The sequence below is a fragment of the Larimichthys crocea genome, chromosome VIII (assembly GCF_000972845.2).
Source record: "Larimichthys crocea isolate SSNF chromosome VIII, L_crocea_2.0, whole genome shotgun sequence".
Taxonomy (NCBI): Eukaryota; Metazoa; Chordata; class Actinopteri; family Sciaenidae; genus Larimichthys; species Larimichthys crocea.
In genome coordinates, this window is record NC_040018.1 from 1,350,154 (window position 1) to 1,374,006 (window position 23,853).

General features: G+C 40.6%; 1 protein-coding gene across 1 annotated transcript in view; it reads right to left on the reverse strand.

Moving 5' to 3' along the window:
- Positions 1-4,459: 4,459 nt before the first annotated feature.
- The window catches only part of pde8a (phosphodiesterase 8A), a 45,236-nt gene continuing 25,842 nt past the window's right edge, over positions 4,460-23,853 (reverse strand). Inside the window, exons 4-22 of the mRNA XM_010731862.3 lie at positions 23,252-23,308; positions 22,961-23,015; positions 22,620-22,708; positions 22,361-22,439; positions 21,792-21,932; positions 21,077-21,165; positions 20,518-20,569; positions 20,382-20,424; positions 17,546-17,623; positions 17,279-17,349; positions 15,909-16,073; positions 12,445-12,493; positions 12,159-12,294; positions 11,874-12,072; positions 10,083-10,300; positions 8,980-9,112; positions 7,833-7,997; positions 7,590-7,719; positions 4,460-6,683 (exon numbers count right to left, since the gene is read on the reverse strand). Coding sequence (XP_010730164.1) covers positions 6,577-6,683; positions 7,590-7,719; positions 7,833-7,997; positions 8,980-9,112; positions 10,083-10,300; positions 11,874-12,072; positions 12,159-12,294; positions 12,445-12,493; positions 15,909-16,073; positions 17,279-17,349; positions 17,546-17,623; positions 20,382-20,424; positions 20,518-20,569; positions 21,077-21,165; positions 21,792-21,932; positions 22,361-22,439; positions 22,620-22,708; positions 22,961-23,015; positions 23,252-23,308 — 2,056 coding nt within the window. The 3' untranslated portion in view covers positions 4,460-6,576. The remainder of the gene's footprint in view (positions 6,684-7,589; positions 7,720-7,832; positions 7,998-8,979; positions 9,113-10,082; positions 10,301-11,873; positions 12,073-12,158; positions 12,295-12,444; positions 12,494-15,908; positions 16,074-17,278; positions 17,350-17,545; positions 17,624-20,381; positions 20,425-20,517; positions 20,570-21,076; positions 21,166-21,791; positions 21,933-22,360; positions 22,440-22,619; positions 22,709-22,960; positions 23,016-23,251; positions 23,309-23,853) is intronic.

Consider the following 23,853-nt stretch of genomic DNA (forward strand, 5'->3'; position numbering starts at 1 on the left):
GAGGATGGAAGTGGCATGATATATAAAGTATTGCAATGTAAAGTGACCATAGTGTAAGAAATATTGCAAAGGAAAGTTACTATAATATAAATAATATTACAAAGTAATAATAATAATTATAACAGTATATAATAATAATAACAGCAACAACAATAATAATCTATAGAGATACACATAGAAATGTGTCATAGGCCTCCATTTTCATGAGTTCATGCCCACGGCTGGATTAATCTTGAGGAGGGGTCATGGGGCAATAAAGAGCAGCTGGGCCCCCCTGTTAAAGGTACAGGCACATAACACTCCCAGGTATACTTAGTATTCACTGTCTTTCACTTCATTTGAAGACCATACAATACAATGGTTGAACCAAGCGACAACATTCGTGGCTGCAGTTCCTCAAACGTACACTTGAGGCTGGCTACAGTACAAGTCAGCCTCCATAAGCCCCCATGTTAAAATGTCCAACTTCACAGCGGAAATAAACACGTTTACAACCTGGTACAAAAAACAGTTTTGGTCTCTATAGCTCATTTCCCCATTCATAATAACTGTACTGAGGGTGAATTTTTTTAAAAACTCAAATCATATTAAGTTATGCAGAATTAACAGCGTAGTCGCTTTGACTGACAGGTGGGTGCTGTTACAGATGGTTTGTTTGAGCACCCAGCCTCAGGTCCACCATCGATCCACATCTTTGCCCATTTTTAGATTAGCCAGGAGGAGGAAGAAGCAGTGCATCCAACATGGCTACCGTCCAGTACCATATATTTTTGTCTTCAAAACAGCACTTTGGAAACTTCAGAGTGAAGACATCACGCATATGCTGTCTGTCCTTTATACAGTCATTGGTATTCGCTGTCACTTTCACTTATTTGATGACCATTCAATGGTTGAAATCAAGCATGTGTTTCCAGTTTCTGTGTAATCCTCAACAATGTCCTGGACTCATGCTGGGGGTTTTTTCCCCAGTCCACCAGCCTTTAACAAAAACAATAATAATAACTTTATTTATACAACACCTTTAAAAAGAAGTTTTACAAAGTGCTTTACAGAGCAGAAGGCCAAACAAGTTAAAATTCAGAAAAAGTCAAACAAAGCAAAAATAACTGAAAAATAAATAAATAAAATAGTACCAGAATAGTAGTAAAAGATATATATATATAAGATGGGAGCATAAAAGGAGAACTAATAACAAAAAGCAGGACTGGCATTATGGGTAAAGAGATGATAAGGTAAAAGGATTAAAAGAGGATGTCACAAAAGTCAAAGTCTGTAAAAATGAGTCCACTGAACCTGCAAGCCTTATCTCCTCTTCCAAAGTCGAGGGGTCCTGATGGAGAAGGCGGGTCATCTGTAGTTTTGAACCTTGACCTTGGACCAGGCAAAAGTGACCTGCTCAAGGATCTACTGCTGCGAACTGGCCTTTAAAAGTGATCAGTAAAATCTTAAAATCAATCCTAAAGGGGGCCAATGAAGGGATGCTATTATCAAGACAGACATTCAGTGTGAGATATTACAAAGAATTAATAGGAACTCAGGCCACACTGCCAAAATTACTCATGCAATGTGTTGAGAAATAGTAAAAGGATTATTCCAGCAAGTTTCATTATGATGTTTACTACATTACCAACAGACCAACTTCCTCAAACTCAACTGTGACAAATCAGACCTGATCATTATCGGCCCCAAATTCCTCACCAAAACCATAGACAGTTTCCGCCTCACCATCGACAACTCCACCCTGTCTACATTCCCCCACAGTTGCAACCTCAGAGTCATCTTTGACAATAACCTCTCCTTTGAACATCACATAAACCAAATCACCAGAACTGCCTCCTTTCATCTCAAGAACATTGCCCGACTCCGCCCATCACTTTCTTCTGTTTCTGAAACCCTTATTCACGCCTTCATCACTTCCAGAAATGACTACTGCAACAGCATCTTCACCATCCAAAACTCCGCTGCACGTCTGCTCACCCACACCCACACCCATGATCACATCATTCCTGTCCTCCAGAAACTCCACTGGCTCCCAGTTCAAAATCCTCCTCCTCACACACAAAGCCCTCCATAACCAGGCCCCTTCCTACCTCACTGACTTGCTCCATCGCCACAATCCATCCCGCAGCCTCCGTTCATCTGATGCAAACCTCCTCACTCCACCACTCAGGACCAAGCACTGAACCTGGGGCGATAGAGCCTTCTCTGCAGCTGCCCCCTCCCTCTGGAACTCACACATCTGTGACTGCATCCGACTTGCCAACCTTCAAATCTCTAACAAAAAAAATAGCTTTTAATGTTTAGCTCAGTCTAATGTGTTTTTAGTATACTATTTCATATTGTTTTGCTGATTTGATGTTCTTTTTATGTAAAGTGTCTTTGAGTATCTAGAAAAATAAAATGTATTATTATTATTACACTTCCACATTACAAACTGTAGCGTCACACAGATTGTGTAAAATGTGTAATTGCGGAGTAAAAGTCACACACCATCAACTTTGACACAGATCTGAGTGAAACTGGATCATATTTTATAGAGCAAATGTTCTCATGTTCTTCTAATTTTCTCTCTGATGTTTTCCAGATGCCTTGGTGATGGACAGTTAAGTGAACTGCTGCAAAGTGTAGCTGCTATTAGCTAGTTATCTCAGTCCGCTTAGTTAGCCGTTCTGCCCAAACTGGGTGTTAGGAGCACTGGGAGGGGGGGGCCACCTGTGTCCTGCCAGAACTGGAGTCGGGCAAGCGGGCAATGTAATCAGGCTAGCCGCCTCTAGGCACATACAGAGGATGTTGAAGGAAACTAAAAAAAAAAAGGAAAAGGAGAGAGTGATCAAGCAAGGGCCAAGAATAAATGTCGGACTGGCATTTCAGTCGTTGGTGAGACCTTTGTCAAATAAAAAGGTGCAAGACAGACACCAAGTTTTTTGCTGTCAGTCATATTAGTTGGCTGCAATGTCTTTTGTTGTTGGACTTGCTTGATGTTTGGCTTTTAGCAAAGTTGTCATCTCACTAGTTTCTGAACATAAATACAATCATAACAAATGCACGAAATGAAAAAAAGCAGCCCCCTCAGAATAATATGCAGCAAACAGTTTGTTTACACATAGTACGCAGTGTGCAAAATGAATGAACAGACATGCATATTCTATACAAATCAAGCTAGAAAATATAAAGATACTGAAATGTAATAAAGAGGAAAGAGAGCGTCCGCACAAGAACATTAAAAGTATGTGTTGTTTGTCCAAATGCTTAAAATGAGCCAGATGTAGCTGACATGGACCTCGAGCAGCCGGGTGAGTTACTGACTCGTTTGCCAGGAATGAAGGTGGAAGTTGAATGACGTCGTCTTTAGCGGTGCAAAACCTTGATGGGAGGAGGTTGGAGTGGATAGATGAGTCAACAAAGTGACATGGGAACCCATTGTTTATTTTCAATTTCCTACTAACAGCCAACATTGTTTTCTTCTAACCATGACCACAATCATTTCCAAGTAGTTTCTTCTTTTTTTGCATGATCTTTCCCTAACCCCTAAGGCGTGTTTGTGCCTGAACCTTACCAAACCTTGAAGTGAGAACATGTACATTTTGAAAGAAGAAATAACACATTGTTCTTCTCACAAATGAAAAGATGATAAGCAACGAAACACCCCCTTCCTTTATCAGTTCAATACAGTGTGGGGTTTTGCTGCTACAGTCTTACCTGGTCTGGTATGACCAAAAGATTATGGTGGCTAATGTTAACTAACATTAGCAAACTTTAGGTAAATATTACTGCATAATGCACTTTACTGAGTCACTCCACTGACTTTATGACTCTTTTCCATGTAGTATTTTAGCTGAAATGAGCAGCAGGATATGAGTTAGGCTGTTCCTACCCCAGATGAGATCTGTTATCCGAACACTTAACGCTGAAATTGTGCAACTCTGGAAGAAGAGTGGATTTGTCCAATGTGCTATCTTTTACACCTGGCACAGTAGATGTCTAAGGTTCTCAGTTATCCTCCACGTAATTTGAGAAGTATCTTCTGCCTGAAAATATCGAACACCTTTGATCCAAACATCCATTTTCTGTAACTACTTATCCTCATTAGGGTTGTGACAAGTTGCCAGTTTATCGGAGAGCACATAGAGACAAACAACCATTCGCAATTTAGATTCACAAATTAACCACGACTGTGGGAGGAAGCTTAAGTACCTGAGGAGAACCCACGCAGACATGGGGGAGAACATGCAAACTGCACACACAGAGGATCAAACAAGAAACCTTCTTACTGTAACCACTGTGCCACTCCTGATCCAAACATAGTCCTTTCTTATCCATATTTGTTTCCAAAAACACAGACAAAGTAAAACAAGTAACCTAAAGAGGTAGTTAGACAGCTAGACAGAGTGAGTGAAAAAAGACAGAGAAAGATGTAAGAGGACAGACATAGAGTCATTGCAGGAAATAGACTGCAAACTTATAATTGACATTATTTTATTTTTCATTGAATAGTTTCTAATTTTTTTTCCGTGCCTTCAGACCAAGATGTGAATCAGAAGGAACAAACAAATCCCCTGATTGAGTGTACAATTCCGTCATAAGAGAGAAATAAAGATAACCATGGTCAATACATCTTATTCACCATCATTTTCTTAGCTGTTATGGCATTTATATACTGTTTAAAGAGGAAATATTCTTAATAAGCAACAATCTTTAACATATATTAGTATCCTAATCTGAAACCAGCCTTGAACAAAAAGCTTTTCCCTGGGTCTGTGCATAAGGATGTTGGACAAGTGGCCAAAATAGAATGATGTTTGATCAAAAAATCATTGCAAGCTGGCCTCTAGGAGACTGCTTAAAGACAGTGATAGACAACTCTGCGATCCACATCCTTCTGAACCATTTAGTTCTCTGTATACATGCTCTGCGTGACCATCCAATTCACAGGTATTCAGATAGCTATAATGGTTGATCTCATTTGCTGCAAATCCAGTGTAAAATTCATTGTCTATAAAAATATTGAGATTTACTTGAACATAACCTTCTGACTATGTTATAATAAAAACTACAGATGTCCGTTGCAGTTGCACAGTGGGATGTACTGTATAAATATTGTATAAAATAAGGCAGTCTTTTTCAGTAGGATAAACCAGATACAAAAAATTCTGGGAGAAAAAATTTTCAAGTCCAAAATGTTTTCACATATTTCTGCTGTTGTCAAATGTCAAGCGGTTTACAGCATTAAACCAAGAGTAAGGGATTGTTGCAACAATGAATACACCCACGCACCCACACCTACAACCCAAGCAGACCCACACGTACGTACACACACACGCACGCACGCACACGCATACACGAATACACAGACACACACACACACACACGCACGCACGCACATGCACACACACAACACAAACTCCTGATGATCAACAATAACAGCTTATTCTACAATGCAACATCCCATCCCTGGACAAATCACTGAGACGTAGACATTTCTAATATTGTTTACAGTGCAATACAAAAGTGTTCATTCAAACTGGTACTGTACTTTTGATAAGAAAATAAAAATGTTTAATATGGTAATGCTTCATATGAATAATAATTGTGAATTTTTTGAGAGTTATAGTAGTATTTGTCTTCATCAGCTTTGGCTTTTCTCTCTCTCTTTTTGAAATTCATTTTGTTCTTTATTTATCAACTAATTCATTCATGAATTTTTAATATAGAAAATATGGAACATCTAAGAAAAATTAACATACCAAATCATCTGTAATTAGTTACCTATGATCATGATGTTGAGGTGTTTGTCTCTCAGCAGTGGCCTAAAGTAACGATCCACTCCCTGACCCAAAAAAAAAAAAGAAAGTATCCCCCTCCCACATGTCTGTTATGACAGCTATGTGTCAACTTGGATGTGTTTCTGAAGGACACATGAATATATTGCCAAAAAAAACAACAACAACAACAACAACACCAACAACAAAAACAAAAAAAAAAGCAGTGGAGTGTTCTTCCATGGTGTGGCCTCCAGGGGCAGAGGAAGCAGTCCTGCCTTGCTGCGAGCACAAGGATGGAGGTCAAAGGTGATTGTATGGCCTGACAGCTTCATATCCAGACCACACTTCCCATCCACTCCTCCAGTGTTGCTTGCTCCTTCAGTAAACAAGCAGTTTTTACTCAAACAGCAACTTCACAGGCAGACAGGAGAGCCACCACGGTAATTAGGGGGCAGATGCTTTGCCAGGAGGCCTGTAAGGACCCTCTCTCAGTCATGTCACTTGACCCAGCTACACTGCGAATGCCTGAGAGGCACGAGAAGTTCATAAGAATGCTGTGTGTCCATGTCTGTTTGTTACAGTTCTCATCCGACAGGATTGTAAAGCCAGCAATGTCCCTGCTGCAATTGCCTGTCAGAAAGTCCTTCTGTGGTTTCTGTATGGACGGACATGTGGACGCTCGGCGTGCTACAGAAGCAGGAGAGTGAAGGCGAGGAGGCCCTTTGGCTGGCAGGGAGAGAGAGACGCCCCCAGCTCAAGAGAGAGGAGGCCTACCCCCAGACTGCAGAGTCCCAGGGCTGGACACTGCAGCAACCTACTCGGGAGGCGGTCGCAGGCTGTGCAGCTTCCTCTCATCCAGGCCTTTCCAGTACTTGAAGTTGTTGTCCAAGTGCTGCATAAGATTGGGGAGGTCTGCAAAAGCTGGAGAGACAACAAAGAAGTTGAAGCACAATATCAGACATAACATTGTTTTATTAGACCTACCTTTTCTCTACCACTACTCATTCTTATACTTAAACTCAGGGAATATACAGACACTGACAACCAATACAATAATAGTGTAAGTCAATGGATTCATTTTAACTGACCTGAGCCATGGATTGCTGTGGCTGCAGCTGAGTTGGTGGCCTATTAAAGCTCAATGAATGTAACTGATAGTGGAAACACTGAATTTATAATGGCTGAGACAAAGAAACTCTAACTGATGTGGTTAGCTCAGGTCAGTATCTGCACTGATACTGATATGGTGTATTGAATCAGTTAAAGAAGATGATACTTTAATTCAGTTATTTACATTTACACTACATTTAGTCATCTAGCTGATGCTTTATCCAAAGTGACTTATAAAAACAGATGAGATTGCCCTGAGCGTCTGTGCGGCAGAGCCAGGTGTCATTCATTGGAGGAGCGCAACCATCGGGAGGTAACGTATGCCTGTATGAGGGCTTTCAAGTAAGTGGGTGTAGAACCAAAGATTACTTTGTAGGCAAGCATTGGTGATTTGAATTTAATGTGGGCTGCTACAGGTGGCCAGTGGAGTTCGATAGGCAGCAGGGTAACGTGCCCTTTTGGGTTGATTGAAGACCAGGCACGCTGCCGCGTTCTGGATCATCTGAAAGAGTTTCACTGTGCAGGAGGGTGTTACCACAGCCTGTCTCAGGAGTTGGCTCGCATGTTAAGTCAGGTAAGGCCTGATTTTTCTTATGCTGTGAAGTGCGAGGTGGCACAACCGGGTAACCGAGGCAACGTGATCAGAGGTTAGTTGGTCTTTGATCAACAGATTTATACCAGTGTGTGTAGTGTTTGTATCATGCTGTGCAGTCTTACCATCCCATGCATCAAACATGTCCGTAATGAAGTAGTCTATGAAGGAAATCTGGGACTTTGGGATGCTACACGTGTTTCTGTCAAACACAGGCATAACCACTGGTAGACCTTGTCTCTTCTCCTCGTCCGTCTGTACCAGAGACGACAACACAACAAGTGATCATCATGCACAATAAATGACAAACTACTAATGCATCCATCTCCCCTACACCATCAACACCATATATCATTTTTTCAAATTACCTGTGCAAAATACTCCTCTGAGATGCGTCCAGCCCATTCTATACAGAGCTCCAGAGGCCTGCATGGATTAGAGATGTCTGCACACTTAATCAGCATCCGCTTGACAAGGATGCGATTCTCAGGGGATGTCAGAACGCTTTTGACAGATTCCTCATCACTGTTTCCCTAAAAAAAACAAAAAAACAGAAGCAGACCATTAGCACAAAGACAACTGAAGTTCTACTTATAGGTGTCAACAGGCATCTCCGTATATCACACAGCAGCTGAACAACTTAAAAAATAACTGACTGCGTTTCTACCTAAACCAAACTGGTAAGATAAAACATAGCACTGGCAGATGATAAAGCTTTTAATTTATCTTTCCCTATAGGGAGGGAGAGTCTGTACTCAGTGCATGTTCATCATGAGCTCTTGTAACACTTACATGTAAAAGAGTACAGCCGCCATGCAGTCACATGTTTTGCAGCCTACTGTATGTTTCAAGATTTAATTGACGGACAATTATGTTGAGCAGAAGTACTGAAGGTCTGTGTTGCGAAGCCAAGATGAGTGAGGTCTCTGTTTTATTCTCAAGGTTAACTGAATAAAAGTGTATGTGACACAAAGACCAAAGAGATTTTTTAACAAATAGATTTAAACAATTTATACCAAACACGTCAATCTGTGTAAACCTCTGAAAGAGGCTATATTCAGTGTAATAATTCAGAATAAAAAAATCATTTATTCACATCATTCCTGCCTTTAAAAGGCAAGACGACTTTTAAATGTCTGTGTTGAGCATTCCACACACAGACGAGAAAGATGGTACCGAGTTGTAAAATTCTCTTCCCACAAAGATATCTGTGCCCAGGCAACAACAGGCCACAAATCCCCCTGAACGAGTATCATCATCTCTTAAGCTCTTAAACTATTGTTGCTCGAATAACGTTGGACTGAGTATGATTCTGCGACAGCGTGTGACAGAATGAGATTACAATAGTTACAGTGTTTATCTAGTGTCTGAATGCTCCAGTGTGTCCTTCCTGCTCTGACGCACAACACTGATCTATTTAAAAAAAAATGATGCTAAAATTAGAGCTACTATTTCTACACAGGTATGAAATATAAAAAAAAGTGTTGCAGCATGATTTCATTTATAATATCTCACCCCGTTCTCCTCCAGAGCAGCCAGTGGCTTGTTGATGCTGTTGACAAATTTGTTGACATGTTCAAAGTGTTTGGTCATCTCAGTTGCGAGCACCATATCAATGATAGCCTGTCGTAGTGTTCGATATTCATTCCTGGAAGAGAGAAAGAGAGAGAGAGAGAGATGGGCAGAGATCAGATGGGTGAAGGAGGGGAAGGTAGGGAGAGAAGGAGAAGAGAAAACAGAGGGAGTGAGATGACAGTGTGGTAAATAGCATGGAAACCCGTGTGAACAGTTTTCCCCTTCTGACTGCAGTGACAGTGGCGATGAATGGATGCTTTGTTCATCTTCCCCCTCTGAGGGGACCAGCACATGTGAGCTATTCTGCTTTGGGACTCAAATCACATTACTACCCCGCTGCTGTCAACACATACACATGCATGCACACACACATGCACAGACAGTACTGCTTTCATCTTCAGACTTAAGCATATCCCCTCTGATGCTTCAAGTGCATATAACAAACAATTTTTGTAAGAATTTGAATATATAATTATATTATATAGCTGTTAGCGTGAGGGGTTGTTTGTCTCTATGTGTCAGCCTTGTGATGAACCGGTGACTTGTCAGCTGGGATAGGCTCAAGCCCCCAAGACCCTGATGAGGATAAGCGGTTACAAATAATGGATGGATGGAATTATATTATGTGGATGCTCTCAATCTTACATATTGATATATATAAAAATGTTCTGTTACAGTATCTGATACAGTAGAGTTTGCAAAACTGCTTACAACTGGATTTGTTGTGTAGTTGCAGCAAGTTCACCTAAATTAGAGTCAATTAAGGAAAGTTTAGTGATTATCTTCTCAACTTTGTGTTTTTGGAAACTATTATCTTAGCTCTTTTGTAGACAATGAGGTAAATTTTCTATCTATTAGTCTTTAGAGCAAAATGTGCTTCTTTAATTGATAGATTAGGCCACCTGAGGTCTCGGAGAATGGTGAAGTTCAACTGTGGGAACTGAATTTTATGTTTGATACTGTGATCTTCAGTTGAATTATGAATAACCAAAGCAAAAACAGATTACATCTTTGACTAACTCCTTGTGTAATAAATCTCCAACCTTTCAATGTATTTGAAGATGTTGCACTTGTCATCTCTCGTGGTGATCTGGAAGGCCAGTGCTGCATGGTGGCTCTCTAGCACAGCTGTATCATTGTAGAGGATAGCCAGTTCGCTTCCTGCGTTGCACAGGAAGCTGTTGGTGCGGCCTGGGTGGTCCACATCATGTACAGTAGCAGCAATCAGGGCAGCCACCTCATCAATGGGATCCAAACTTTGCTGATGAGGAAAACAACATGAAAAAAATATGAAACATATATGAACATGAACCTGAAATGGCTGTATCTTACAACCTTGGACTTATTGTTATCAGGGGTAACATCTGGGAGTCCTGAATGATACAAACAGCTGTATAACCCTCTACTACTACATTCACTAGATATGTCACATCCCACTATCAACACACACAGTGATGTGCATCCAGTTTAGCATGCAGGTTTAACCAACAAGTAGCACTACGGTACATGATGAACACAGTGCATTATTAAGACAGTAGGTTAATAACATTTAATCTTAACCCTAATTTAGCTGCACTGACTGAAAGTGTAGATTCCTAATGTCACCCAATAAACTGTATGTAAGCATTACACAGCTACAATGAAAGGATAGCTAGATGAAGCAAATACAGAGAATGCTTCATTTTGTTGAATGTGTGTAGAACAAACTTTTGTCTAAAAATACTGAAATCGGGTACAAAGAACCAGCAGCTGCTTTCAACTACTTGCACCTTAAGGCATCGTAGTTATGAGTAATTTATTACCTGCATCATCACGTGTCACAGGACAAAAAAAAAAGTATAAGTAGGCTAAAGGTGAGATCATCAAAATAATTCATTTGGAACATAACAGACACGCTAACCTGTCTGTAGAGCTCCAGGAACTCATTAACCTTGAGTGATTTAACTTTACAGTTCACTGCCTAAGCCAATGAAAGATCACTCCACTCAGATCAGAAATAGACAGATTGGTAATCAGCCTAGCCAGTGCATGCCACAAACCAGTTACTGAGCCACAGACACACTTGGGCTAAACCACAACTCTCCTGGATAACGTAGACTTAAGACTTGACACGCATGAATGATCAGAGAGCTGTGATAGTAGAAAATACCAATGCCTTGATACTGTAGGTATCTGGGCCCACAATCAAACCCATGACACAAGCTAATACTTACTTAGCTTAAATAAGTAATAAAGCAACAAACAATTATTTTTTTAATTAATTCACTAACTCTTTATTTTTGCCTTTATTTGATTGGACAGTTTAAGAGAGATCTGTAAGCTGCAGCTAGGACTTAGACTTAACTACATCGGGTGGAAGCTCTACCACTTGAGCTACCACAGCACCTCACATTAACTAATTAACTAACCAAGTAACCATGGTTTACTCTATGTCAGAAAATAATAGTAAATAATGAAACAGCCACCACAATATCCCAGAAACATCTTCAAATTGCATGTTTTTTTCCCCCCAAAAATAGACCAAAACCCAAAGATACTTCATTTAGTATCACATAAAAAAAGAAAGGCAACAAATGAACACAGTTGAAAGGCTGGAACCAGTAGAATTTGGGCATTTGTGGTTGAAAAATTACTTGCGGACTGATTTTCTATCCATCACCAAATTGTCAAACCACATTTTTGGGGACTTTTTCATCTTTATTTGATATTGCAGCTGTAGATAGACAGGAAAATGGGGAAGGTTGAGGCACCAGGTGAGTGACTGGGGTGCCCCATAACATGTATTTTGTTAAATAGTATGCTTCATCATTCATTTTTATTCATTGTTAATTTACCTTGACCCTCTCCTTGCAGAGGAAATATGCCGTTGCGTGCAGGACATCAGCTGCATGAGAAGAGTTGTGGTAGGAGTTACTGGAGTGGTAGTTGGCTTCAATCACTTGAAGCCAGGAGCGCAAAGTGGCCTCAGGGCAATTTAGGAACTCGCAGACTCCAAAGCGGGAGAAGATCTTCAGGCCTAAGTAGGTCAAAGGCCTGTGAGGGGATTCAGAACAGTAGTTTAACATACATTCTGAGTTAACACACACAAAAATAGACACATAACTGTGTTGCTGCCTCACCGTTTCAGGGTTGCAGCCTCCAAGTTAAAGATGTCAAAGTCCCAAGAGTCCTCGTTCTCCATAGTTTGGGCAATACGAGGGGGGATGTCATTTAAGGACAGAGGAGTTATCAGGTGACTGGGGATATGGTGGGGCTCTGTGAGTAAAGAAAGAGACAAAAAAGGAAGCATTCACATAAAGAGGAGGAGGTTAGAAATTTGTTGGCATTAATAAATATTTTTATTTTTAATAACTTCTAAAATACACATACTTCAAATCCTTTCCTGAATGCTTTATGTAAACTTACGTTTTGTGGAAAAGATGTATTCATTTCCCGACAATCTGCGCAATCCATCCTGTGAACAATAAAGAGAGAAAGTGTCAGGGCAGATAGCAAATATAAAAGACAGACTGTATACATATAATTAATAAATTCATCCTTTCTGAAAAGCCGCATAAGGAGTCCAGCTCAGTGTTTAGAAAAACAGCATCACTCCTGTCAAAAAAAGCTTATTTAGACAGTTTGGATGCTTCAATGATGATTCCATTGTCTAACGGAGACATTTACTCTTACATCAGATCTAATATAAAAGTCCTCTGTGCTAAATTAAGCAGATAGGAGCACCAACACAGACATCAGCTTGGACTTTAGAGTAAAGCAAGCTGGGTGAGATCAGTCACATAGATATGGCATGTACATGAGTATCAACCACTGCAGATTACTGACCCAGAAAAAAAGTCGAAATATACCCAGATTCAGCTACAGTAATTTCCATCGGAAAAGTAGATAAGAGAACATAACTAACTGTTATTGGTTTGTTATTTTGTAACACCTATGGACAGTTTATGGTTATGTCCAACTAAATTGCTAATTTACTTTGTTCCTAAGAAGATAATGATTAAAATCCTTAAGCCAAGGCATGAATCTGAATATTTTTAAATGATTTAGGCTATCTGTGTTAATAATTTGTTAATGTGACAACTACAAAGACAAGAACTAAACAATTTACAACTGTATCATAAATAAGAGGAAACCAAGACATGCATTTTTCAGATTTTGCCATATTGGCGCTTTTATGTGTTCCTTCATCTGTGAGTATGACACAATATTTTGGAGGCTATGTTATGTTGACACCTCATATTTTTTCCCCCCACAGAGGGAGTGGAGGGATGAGGCAGCCAAGCTGAGTTTATTAATGACACCAATATGCAGTTTAGAAAATGATTACCATATTTATGGACTGTAATAGTTGTGTCAGAAATGACAGCATGACAATTTATGTATATTACAGTATGTCAGATAATCTACAGTAAATTATTCCACTGTGACATTTGTCTTCCTTTGGGCAATGCTACATGCTGTGATAGCAAATGGGGCTTATCAGAGGGGTAACACATCATTACCCAAATAATAAAACACTGCTTCTCAATGGTTACACGTCAAATGATCTGGCTCTCACTGTGATTTGTAACAGCTGTGAATAAATAATGTGTGTTAAAAACTGAACTGGGGAAGTGAAGGTTTTTAATCACACTAGCAGTGTCACTCAACTTTCCAGACTTGAACGTGGTTGTAACTGTCCCAGCTCTACTTTGTGTTCTGCAGGCCAATACGCTAAACTAAGATGGTTGATATGGTAAACTGTACCTGTCAATCATCACTATGTTAGCATTAGCTGTGTCTCAATTCATGTACTTCCATACTCAAACTTAAGTATTTTGACGTGCATTCACACTGTCAGTTATGGTAAAATGGTGTGAGTACCCGGATGGTGCACTCATAATGGTCAAAATGCTGAGTGTGACTTTGAAGTGCCAAAAACTGCAGCTCCTTAACTGGCCACTTGAGGCTGGCTACAGAAAAAGTCAGTCTCCATTAGCCCCCATGTTAAAATGTCCAACTTCACAGCAGTAATAAACATGTTCACAGCCAGTTTTGGTCTCTATAGCTAATTTCCCTGTTCATGACAACTGTATTGAGGCTGATTTTTTAAAAAAGGCTTAAAGTTACGCATAATTAACAGCGTGGCCACTTTTGATTGACGGTGGGTGCCGTTTGAGCACCCAGGCGTCATTCGGCCTGCCTCAGGTCTGCCGATGATCAACTAGCAGAAGGGGAGGGTCCACTGGCATTGTGAAAATTGTGGCCGAAGAAACTGCTGGAGCTGCAGTGGGTGTGGTGAATACCGCAATATACAAATGTAAGTTGTACATATGTTTTATATTTATATTTTGGCAGTCAACTGTTGCAATTTGGCGAAGAAAAAGCAGTAAAATCTGAATCTGATCGGCATTTCTGGTAAGTTCACAACAGCCATACTCAAATTGAAACAACACTACCCTGCAATTAGTGCACTACCCTAGGAAGTACACGGTGTACTAATGGAAATATCTGAAATGAGACGCAGATGAACTGTGAGCATGTTGGCGGTAGCATTTCGCTCCAAGTACAACCTCACAGAGCTGCTAGCATGACTGCAGACTCTTGCGGTAGTTTTGTATCCATTGCAGTTTATCAAAGAACAAATACTGTTTAAATGTGTCTCTAGGAGAATAACTGTGTCAAAAAGCTACAATGAAATCATTCCTACTTAAAAATGTATTGTTATATGGTATAAAACTATGTCCTCAGGCCATTGTACGTCAGGGCAATGTTAAAGGATTAGAAAAAAAAACATTAAGGCCTCCATTTCTCTCAAACAACATTCATGCCACTTGTCAGCTATATAAATGACAGGCCTAAATCATCCAGTCATTCTGGTAAAAGATATATATATGTATATTTGTTAGTGAGTGCATGGGTGTGTGTCACAGAGTGAAATGTTTACTTCACAAGTGAAAAAGGAAGAGGAGACTGGCTCATCTTTGACCCGAGCATTGTCTCATGGTGGCGCTGCCTCTGTACACAGTAGTTATTTTAAGACTTTCTCCCCACAAAGATGACAGCTCTTCTCCTAATGTTCACAAGGTCTTCTGAGTTCAGACCCAGCACACCTCACCACAACAAAAAGAAAGAAAGTAAATATGCAACCAGACAACTCATAAACCAATATTGTACATAAATAAGCATCTAACCCCAGACTCACAACTCATGGTTCTCTTGTTTCATCTGCCTTTATCACTTATGCAGAATAAATCTTTCCAGGGAATTACTATGTGTAACAATTCTCTGTCTCCGCTGTGTATCCACAGCGTACATGTATAAGTAAAGCCATGCATCTGATCCAAAGAACAGGATGTTTCCAAGCCTGTGGAGTCGAGAGGAAGAGGTACATGTGAGTGTGACTGTGTGCATGTGCGCAGAGAGAGAGAGGGGGGAGGCAGGGGGGGGGGGGGAAGAGAGGGTGGGGTGGGCTTTCCTCTCCAGCCTACAGGAGCACAAAGGACAATCTAACACTTCCTCTGGGGTTGTTGCCAAGACTGCCAACTTGGCACTCTTTCTACTTCTGTACTTCACCATTGCTGTCTGTTAATCTCTCTCTGTCTCTCTCTCCCTCTGACAAATATGGACAGAAACCCTCACAAAAACAAAAGTCCACACATGGACACTCCTGACTGTCTGTTTCTTATATTTAACAACATTAACATGGGCTTTCATACCAAGCGCTTCATGGACATTCACACAGACATGTGTGTTATCACTGTGGAATTCTGTAAATGCTCTGACGTGTGTTATCATATGGGAGTCGATTCATTCGTAGCGGAAGGAAGCTGTTTGGGTGTTTCAGACTTCTCGAAGGACCCTTGTGCTCTGAAGGACCTGCTGCTTACCGTCATCAACCCCCCCACGAGGTCATTCGTGTGGGGGTCTTCATCCTTGGTGCCTAACTGTGGGGAGTAGAGCTCAGTGGTCCTCAGAATCTCCAGTACCCGATCCAAGGCCTCTGCCACGGGCATAGGACTGCTTTCCTGCGCTGCATTGATGATGTTGATTACCTGGATGAAGAAATAAAGAAAGAAAGAAATAAAATATACAAAGTAAGTTCTGATAACATAAAACAAAGAATCACAATTAAAGGTAAAATCAGGATAATTGTAGCTTTAGGCAAAAAAAATCAAGCGACAGTGGAGAGTTGCTTAGCTTAGAAATAAAGCTAATTGTTTATTAGCTCTTGTGATTTCAGACCCAGCACACCTCGCCACAACAAACTGGAAAAAGTAAATATGCAACCAATCATAAACCAATACTGTACATAAATGATCGTCTAACCCAAACATTAAAAACTGGAAACAGTTAGCAAATAATCACTTTTTGGCTTTTTAGGGTTGTATGAAGAACTGTAACCCACAAACGCTTCTATCAATGAACTCAACACACTTTCTGTTGTCCCCCACCTTCTGCTACTGCTTTACAAAAGTCTCTCTTTTACTGTCCATTCTGCTTTTTTACGTGTTAAATGCCTGGCATGGAGTTTTGTCTGTTCTGCCATAGCATCTCTGAACAAAACACTCTGGTACCATGTGCTTAGAGCTATATGGGTGGAAAAATGTGCGGTATTGAATATATTGAATGTGGCAACACACTTCCTTGTAAGAAAAATAAAGTGTCCATCTATCTAAAAGATTTTAACTGATAAAATATATATTTTAAAGTCATGAAAACAAGACTAGACAAGCCCAGTTGTATGATACTCAAAATGTACTTCCAAAATATGAACTTATATATAACAATAGGCACCTATGGCGAGGTCACCATGTGCAAGAACACAAGTTCTAGCTAACACACTCGCACACACATACACACTACCAGCAGTTCTGTCAGTGCTTTGTTCTGAAGAGGATGATGCCTACGGGGTCTGACTACACAATCAAATGATACAGCAGTGGAACTGCAGTGTGTCATATGACCCATCCCTGGGGACTATCCAGGCTGCATACTACATAAACCACTGAAACAGCAGAACAGCAGGTCATTCTGGTCCAACATGCTTTCCTGTCTTGTGCATGAAATGCGGCATTTTATCAGCCCATCTCCCCTTGACACGGTATGTATGGCCTCTAGCCTCAGTACAGCTGTACAAGAAGCGCTCATGGCAGTTGTGGCAGTGTCAAAGTTCAGTCATGAGATACAAAACATCAGTACAAAGAGCTAATCATATGATGGATGCTCAGAAGGATGATGGGGAGGGAGATGAACCCACCTTGGTGATGGGAGCTTCTATAGTCATGGAGTGGATTCGGGCCATTGAGGAGTGCCTTCGCTGTGAGCTCCCTGACAGGATAAAAAGAACAAAAAAACAGGTTATAACTCAACAACAAATTAAGCAGCAGTTTTCCCAAACACTTTCTAATGAGTGTGTTTGTGTGTATGTCCAATCAACACTTGATGCAAAAAGACAACTGGGAAGGTTTCATAAGGTAACAAGAAACGCCCAAAGTTTCCATTATCTGTCTCCCTTCACTCTCACCATCGCTCCCCCGAGATGTTGTGGATCTTACGTCCAGAGAGCCTTTCCTCCGGTCTTTGTGCTTACTGGATTGGATGTCTGGGGAGAAAAAAAACACCTTACATTAACACACAAACACAAACACAAACACAATTCAAGTTTCGTGACAAGGTTAACTTTGGCTCCCATTGCAATATGTTTGGCAAAAGGATGAGACGCCTTAATCAGTACAGAATCAGTCAGTCAACAATTGTCTGATTAATCCAGTAAAACCAGTACATTTTTGATAATTGGTCAAAGTGAGGAACAAATTGTACCCAACATAGTGAAATATAACAATTTGATATTGTGATATTAAACCTTCTGTGCATCAACATAGCTCCTGAATCTAAGATACTAACTTATATTTAGGCCCTGTAATTTTATTTCTACTCACACAGATCTTAATTAGCACAACTATTCACCATCTTTCAACTTTTTTCTTTACCTCTCACTGGCAATATACTTGTCTCATTCCAGCAATAGAAAATTCAGTTAATATCTTAAAAAAAGGTCTGCATGTTGACAGTAGTTTATGAGTCTTTAAAGATTTACATGCTGAATATGATGAACCAGGATCATGTTTTTCCTTCTATCTGCAGTGAAGATCTGCCATGGGAATCGGCACTCCCTACACGCCCTCTTCCACGGTGTGTAAATATTTATGTGGTACATAAAAAAAAAAAATCCAGATCATCAATTAATACAATAGCAGTTCTTTCACAGGATAACCTGGGCCTTACATCTATGAAGATCATTACATCTCCCAATTGTATGTCAACACTGGAAGCAAATCGCTGTCTAAGTGACATGCTTGAAGTTTGGGTCAGACTTTGTTTCTACTTAACGAACATTCCTTGCAACAGAGATGCAGTCTATGGGCTGATCTCGCTGCAGCCTTGAAAATGTAGGCCTTGAGGTGGTAACTGCCACATTCCTTAGCTTGGCTACAGTGGGCTAACTCTCTTCTCGAAATTGTCCAGATGGAGTGGTCCATGGCCCCGGAAGCATGAGGCCAGCCTTGAGACTCTCCTGACATGGAATGTGGCTTACAGTTTAGTTAAAAAGAGGGTGCAGCATGATCAACTTCTTCTGTTTTATTTGTTTTAGGGGAGAGAGATCTGGAGTGGGGGGGTTGCCTCCTGGGAGAGGGGGTAGTGGGGTCAGAGGATCCAGCCTCGAGCCTGTTAGTTCTTACTGAGGATGTTTAAAAGGGCCAAGTGATTGTCCACTATACATATTCTTTAGCATACGTTTCTCATGTGGGACTGAATGCATTTGTTGGGGACTATTTTCAGCAGATGATTAATATACATTTACTGCTATGGTGAGTATTTAATGGCAGTGGGACAGTCACAATAACATTTGTATATGTAGCAATGAAGGAACATGTCACCGTGTGCAACAGTGTGGCTCATTCATTTGTTTTCACTACACAGAGGACAATGATATATCAGATTTGTGGATACTTGTGGGTGGGATTCACTCATTTTTGGTTCTGGCCATTTTAATGGTGGACTTTATGGACTTTAATCAAGTTAAAGTCAACTTGTCGTTCATAAATTTGCTTAATTTCAAATGTTTGCCATTAGACTTTAATGTACCAAAACAACAAATTCACAGTGTGTGAGTTGATTTATAGGGATTTTTATTGAAGGGTTATGTGGGGATTCAATAAAAAGGGATAAAAAAAAAAAGTGTAAAGGAGTTTGTTTCTTTGTATTAGTAGACAGTTCTAATATGGAGATACTGTATTTCATTTCAAAATGACAGATACATGGATGTTTCTAAATGTGCTTTAAATGTAGAATAAAACACTCAAACAGTACACAAACAAAAAAGAGCAGAGAAAAGAAAAGGAAAGCTTTATTACAGTTTTCAAAGTGCCATATAACTATGCTGACTTAACACTTTTGGGCTGTAACGTAACATTAGAAGCAGAGTCGACCTTTAGAGACCCAAATCCAAAGACTTAGAGGAAGTAGGTGTGTTTTATAAGAGTTACTGTGAAATATACTGTGTTGTAAGACCATGCAAAGCTCCATAAACAAACAACACTTCTTTTCAGTGAGCTGGTGAAACAACGCCAACACAGGAGAGATATGATCCCTGTTTTGTTTGCCTGTCAGGAGCGTAGCTGCTATATTTTGAAATCACTTGCAGCTGTGAATTGGCTTTACACTTGATACCACAATACTGCAAGGAACAATAGTCCAGTTTGAAGGAAATAAAAGCATAGATAACTTTTTCAGGGTCAACAAAAGACCAAATTCATTTCCTTTGAGATATTTCTGAGCTAGATAAAGCAGGATTGAAACGTCTACTGTTTAAAACTTTAGTTATGATTAAAGAAAAACAATGATTTTTCTGGCATTGTGCAATACATTTGCTGATTTCCAAAGTTCTTGAGTTTACAAAGTTCAGATTCCTCCAATCTCCAGTTTATTGTTATTAACGTCGTACAAATATTTGGAGTTGCCAAATAATCAGTTAAAATTAGCACTGCGTATCATTTGTGTAACACTGGAACTGAATGGTGTGCTTCCTAATGACAAACACAATGCTGGCCCTCAGATCCTCTAACCTTGTGACAGATCACAAGTGACACAGAAAGAACTTCCATCACTAATGCTGACAACTGCTCAGCAGAGAGACCCTGAACTACTCAAATCTGCAAGACTCCAGTCTTTGGAGTAGTTCAGCATAATAAAATCTGCTGTAATGTTACTCTAAGATAGAGTAGAAAGACCGAACAGTCTTGCACCTACGAGTGACGAGTGTTTTTATGGAGAAGACAGCATTTCAGGATGGATCTTACCTGTCTGAGACTCTGCCTGCACACGTTCACTGGTTTTATCACTCTGCGTGAACAGAGGAGAAAGGTACATTGGTACATGTAGGCCAGAAAGCTCATTTTATTAATTAATGGCATTAAACAAGCAAACACCTCTCACCTTATTATTATCATTTAAAGGCCAGTTGATAGACACATAGTGTCTGATTTTTCTGTGAATAAAAAAACAAAAAAAACAATTAGTACACCAGAAAAAGTAAAAGGAGTTACAATCATTATTCTATCCATCCATTTTCTTTAGCTTATTCGGTGTTGGGTCGTGATGGCAGTAGGGGATCCTGAGGTGTTCCTAGGTTAGATGGGCTATTCAGTCTCTCCAGCGGGTTCTGGGTCTGCCCCGGGGTCTCCTCCCAGCTGGACGTGCCTAAAACACCTCCACCTCAGATGCCCGAACCATTTCTTTTGATGCGACGAAGCTGCAGTTCTACTCGAAGCTCCCTCCGGATGCCCAAGCTCCTAACCCTATCTAAGGCTAAGCCTGGCAACCCAATGGAGGAAGCTCATTTTGTGCACTGGTTAGTAATGATTGTCCCCCCAAAGAATCCCTAGTTTAGCGTGGTGGTTGGGTTTGTGTATCTCTGCGTTGTCTGGGGCATTATCATCCAGTATAATTATTCACTTACTGGAAATTTACATTTAGCCTGACTGAACATACTCACCCTCCCTGTCCAATTACAGGTGTGATCTTCACATTTTGCTGAATGCTGTCTCCATTCTTCTTTTTGGCATAATAAATCCCCTGCCACTCCTGGAACATAACAAGCCAGAACCGAGAGAGAGAAAGGACGTGAAACATACAGAACACATTCATCATAAAACTGACAAAACACAACATTTAAACGATGCCCTAAAAGTGGGTGTGGACTGGGTGTGTTTGTGCTGCAGGTTAGATGGTGAGGTGGGCTGGGTCAGAGTATTTCAGAGAGCAGCTAGTTGCTTTAATGATTGGGGGAGCACTCCTGGAATCCAGTGAGCCTGATTCATGTCCCCCCACCCCAACAGACTCCTTTGGCAGCTTAAAAAGGCCCTTCCTGCTGTTTGGCTGTCTGGGACTGACCTTCGCTCTCTGTGTAGTAAGATTACAGCACAGCCATCAACCGCTGTTCTTACGCACATGAAAGAGAGCTTCTGGACGGCCAGCAGTGCAGGCTTGCAGCACGCATGGATGCATGGGGACGCATGCATGCACAGATACAAAGGAGCAAATACTGTATCTACGACACTTCTACAAGTGAACTAATTGTGACAGGACATTACATTATTAACTATATTACATGTCAAAACTATGTAACAGTAGCAGCAACCAACAAATCATTTATTTCTTGATTACATAAACCACACTGAAAATGAGATGATTTCATGAATGCACGTTACCTTTCCTTTCCGTATGCAGGAATTTATTGTTTCAAGGAGATCAGGCTTATTCTTCTCACTTTTAGGCACTTCTATTATTTCCTTCCCTATTAGCTCGCCTTGTTGGTAGCCCATAATGGACTCATAGGCAGGGTTCACGTACTGTGAAGAAAGAGGTAACACCAGTGTTCAGGCTTGATCTGACATGGTAATTTACAGTTTGAGTAAAGTTCAGACACAGATTAAAGATGATGACCTCAAACAACATATGAATCTTGCCAGCTGAAAACAATAGCTTTTCATAGAAGGGGGACACATTTGTTGCTTATTTCCTGGAGCTCAAAAACATATATTTCATGTGAAAACATAATGTGATAGACTACAGTGCTTTGATGTTAACAAAAGGAGCCATTCAGAGGAATGGAGACCGCAACTATCGCTACTGAGATCTGGGATCACAAGACATGAACAGGCACTAAAACAGGAGAGACACAGAAAGAGGAGGAAAGGGAGGATAAAGAGGGAGAGGGAGGATGAACTGTTCATCACAGTGAAGCAAGTAGATGTATTTAAGTTGATTAAAAACCCACCTGAATTACTTGATCTTCAGAAGTGATCTCTATGGCCTCTTGGCTTTGTTCTAGAGCTGTGAAAATAGCATTTCCAGCCCTTGTGTAGGTTGAGAGACAAAAGGAAGAGAGTCATTGTTGACATATGCAACAAGCTGAAAGCACTGCATATATATGTATACTTTTAGAAGAACTGATGATCAGTGCAACAGCTTTGAATAAAAGGTGCTGTGTGACTAACCTAAAATGTCACTACAACAGTGTATAATCCATGACTCACCTCAGTTTGAACTGAGCCCGCACCTCTCCATGCTCCAACTGTAGCAGCTCATTATAGCAGGCCATCATATTGGCATTCTCCACATATCTCTGAAGGTCAGAGGGCAACAGCAAGCAACATGGATCAATCAAAGACAACTAAAAATATGTTGTAATGCTGCTGCTGCTATGAGTAGCAATGATTCAGTTACAGGGAACTCGATGTACACGTCTCCTAAGCAAACAAAAAAGGATTTACAATCTGTATTCCTGCCTTACACAGCAGGGATATAAGATACGTATCAAAACAATAATACAAATACAGGCAGAGGAAGACACACATTCACACACAATGTCACTCACCCTATTAAAGCCGGCATTGATCAGGGGCATCACAGAGGCTTCCTCTCTGTCTGGCCTTAAAAAGGGAACACATGTTAGCAGCAAAACATCGCTATGACAAATGCTTGTTCAGAGAACATCAGAGGTTTGCTCCATATGACAGGCTGCAGGCCTACACTCCTCCCGCTGTGTCAGGCATTTGAATTCTGACAATAATCCTAATCATTCTAAAATAAAATAAAAACTAAAAACAATGAGGAAAGGCACAAGAAAGGCCTGAAAGGAAGAAGGGGGGCATGAAGTTGTACATACCTTTTCACAACGGCGACTATCACAGTGTTTTCTGAAGAGTTGACCGCTCTAATTGACCTGAATGTAAACAGAGGGAGCCTTTTAGCCAGTGAGCAGGCTGGTGGAAAAGCCCATGGCATCAAATCAATGTATTTTTCACGCTCCGATTCTCACAGGCAGGCAGAGCCCAGTGGTGGAGCTCTGTGAGCAGGCCTAGGCCTCTGAAAGAATGCAGTGTACAGGGCCACTCATCCGCCTGTGGTTTTCCCCAGCCAGTGGTCATAAAGGCCCTTTAGTTCCCCATCGGAGCCTGTGCGTGTACACTGAACATATGGATTGGCCAAAATGAATAGGGTTAACATACACGCTGGGCAGGGCAAATGAATGTTTGTAAATGTGTTTTTGGTTTGGGCAGAGGCTAAAGATAGAGGTTGGTATGGGCAGGCACTGCTCATTTCTCATCGACATGACTCCACTAGGTAGCATGCAGTGGAAGCTAGTGAGCCCAAAGTAAGCCGGCCATTTATACCCACACGGAGTCACATAATCAGATGTGTTACCAAATGTGCTGTAACAAAGGGGGTAAAAAGGGGTGCTATAATTTGTCATATTAAGATCATCTG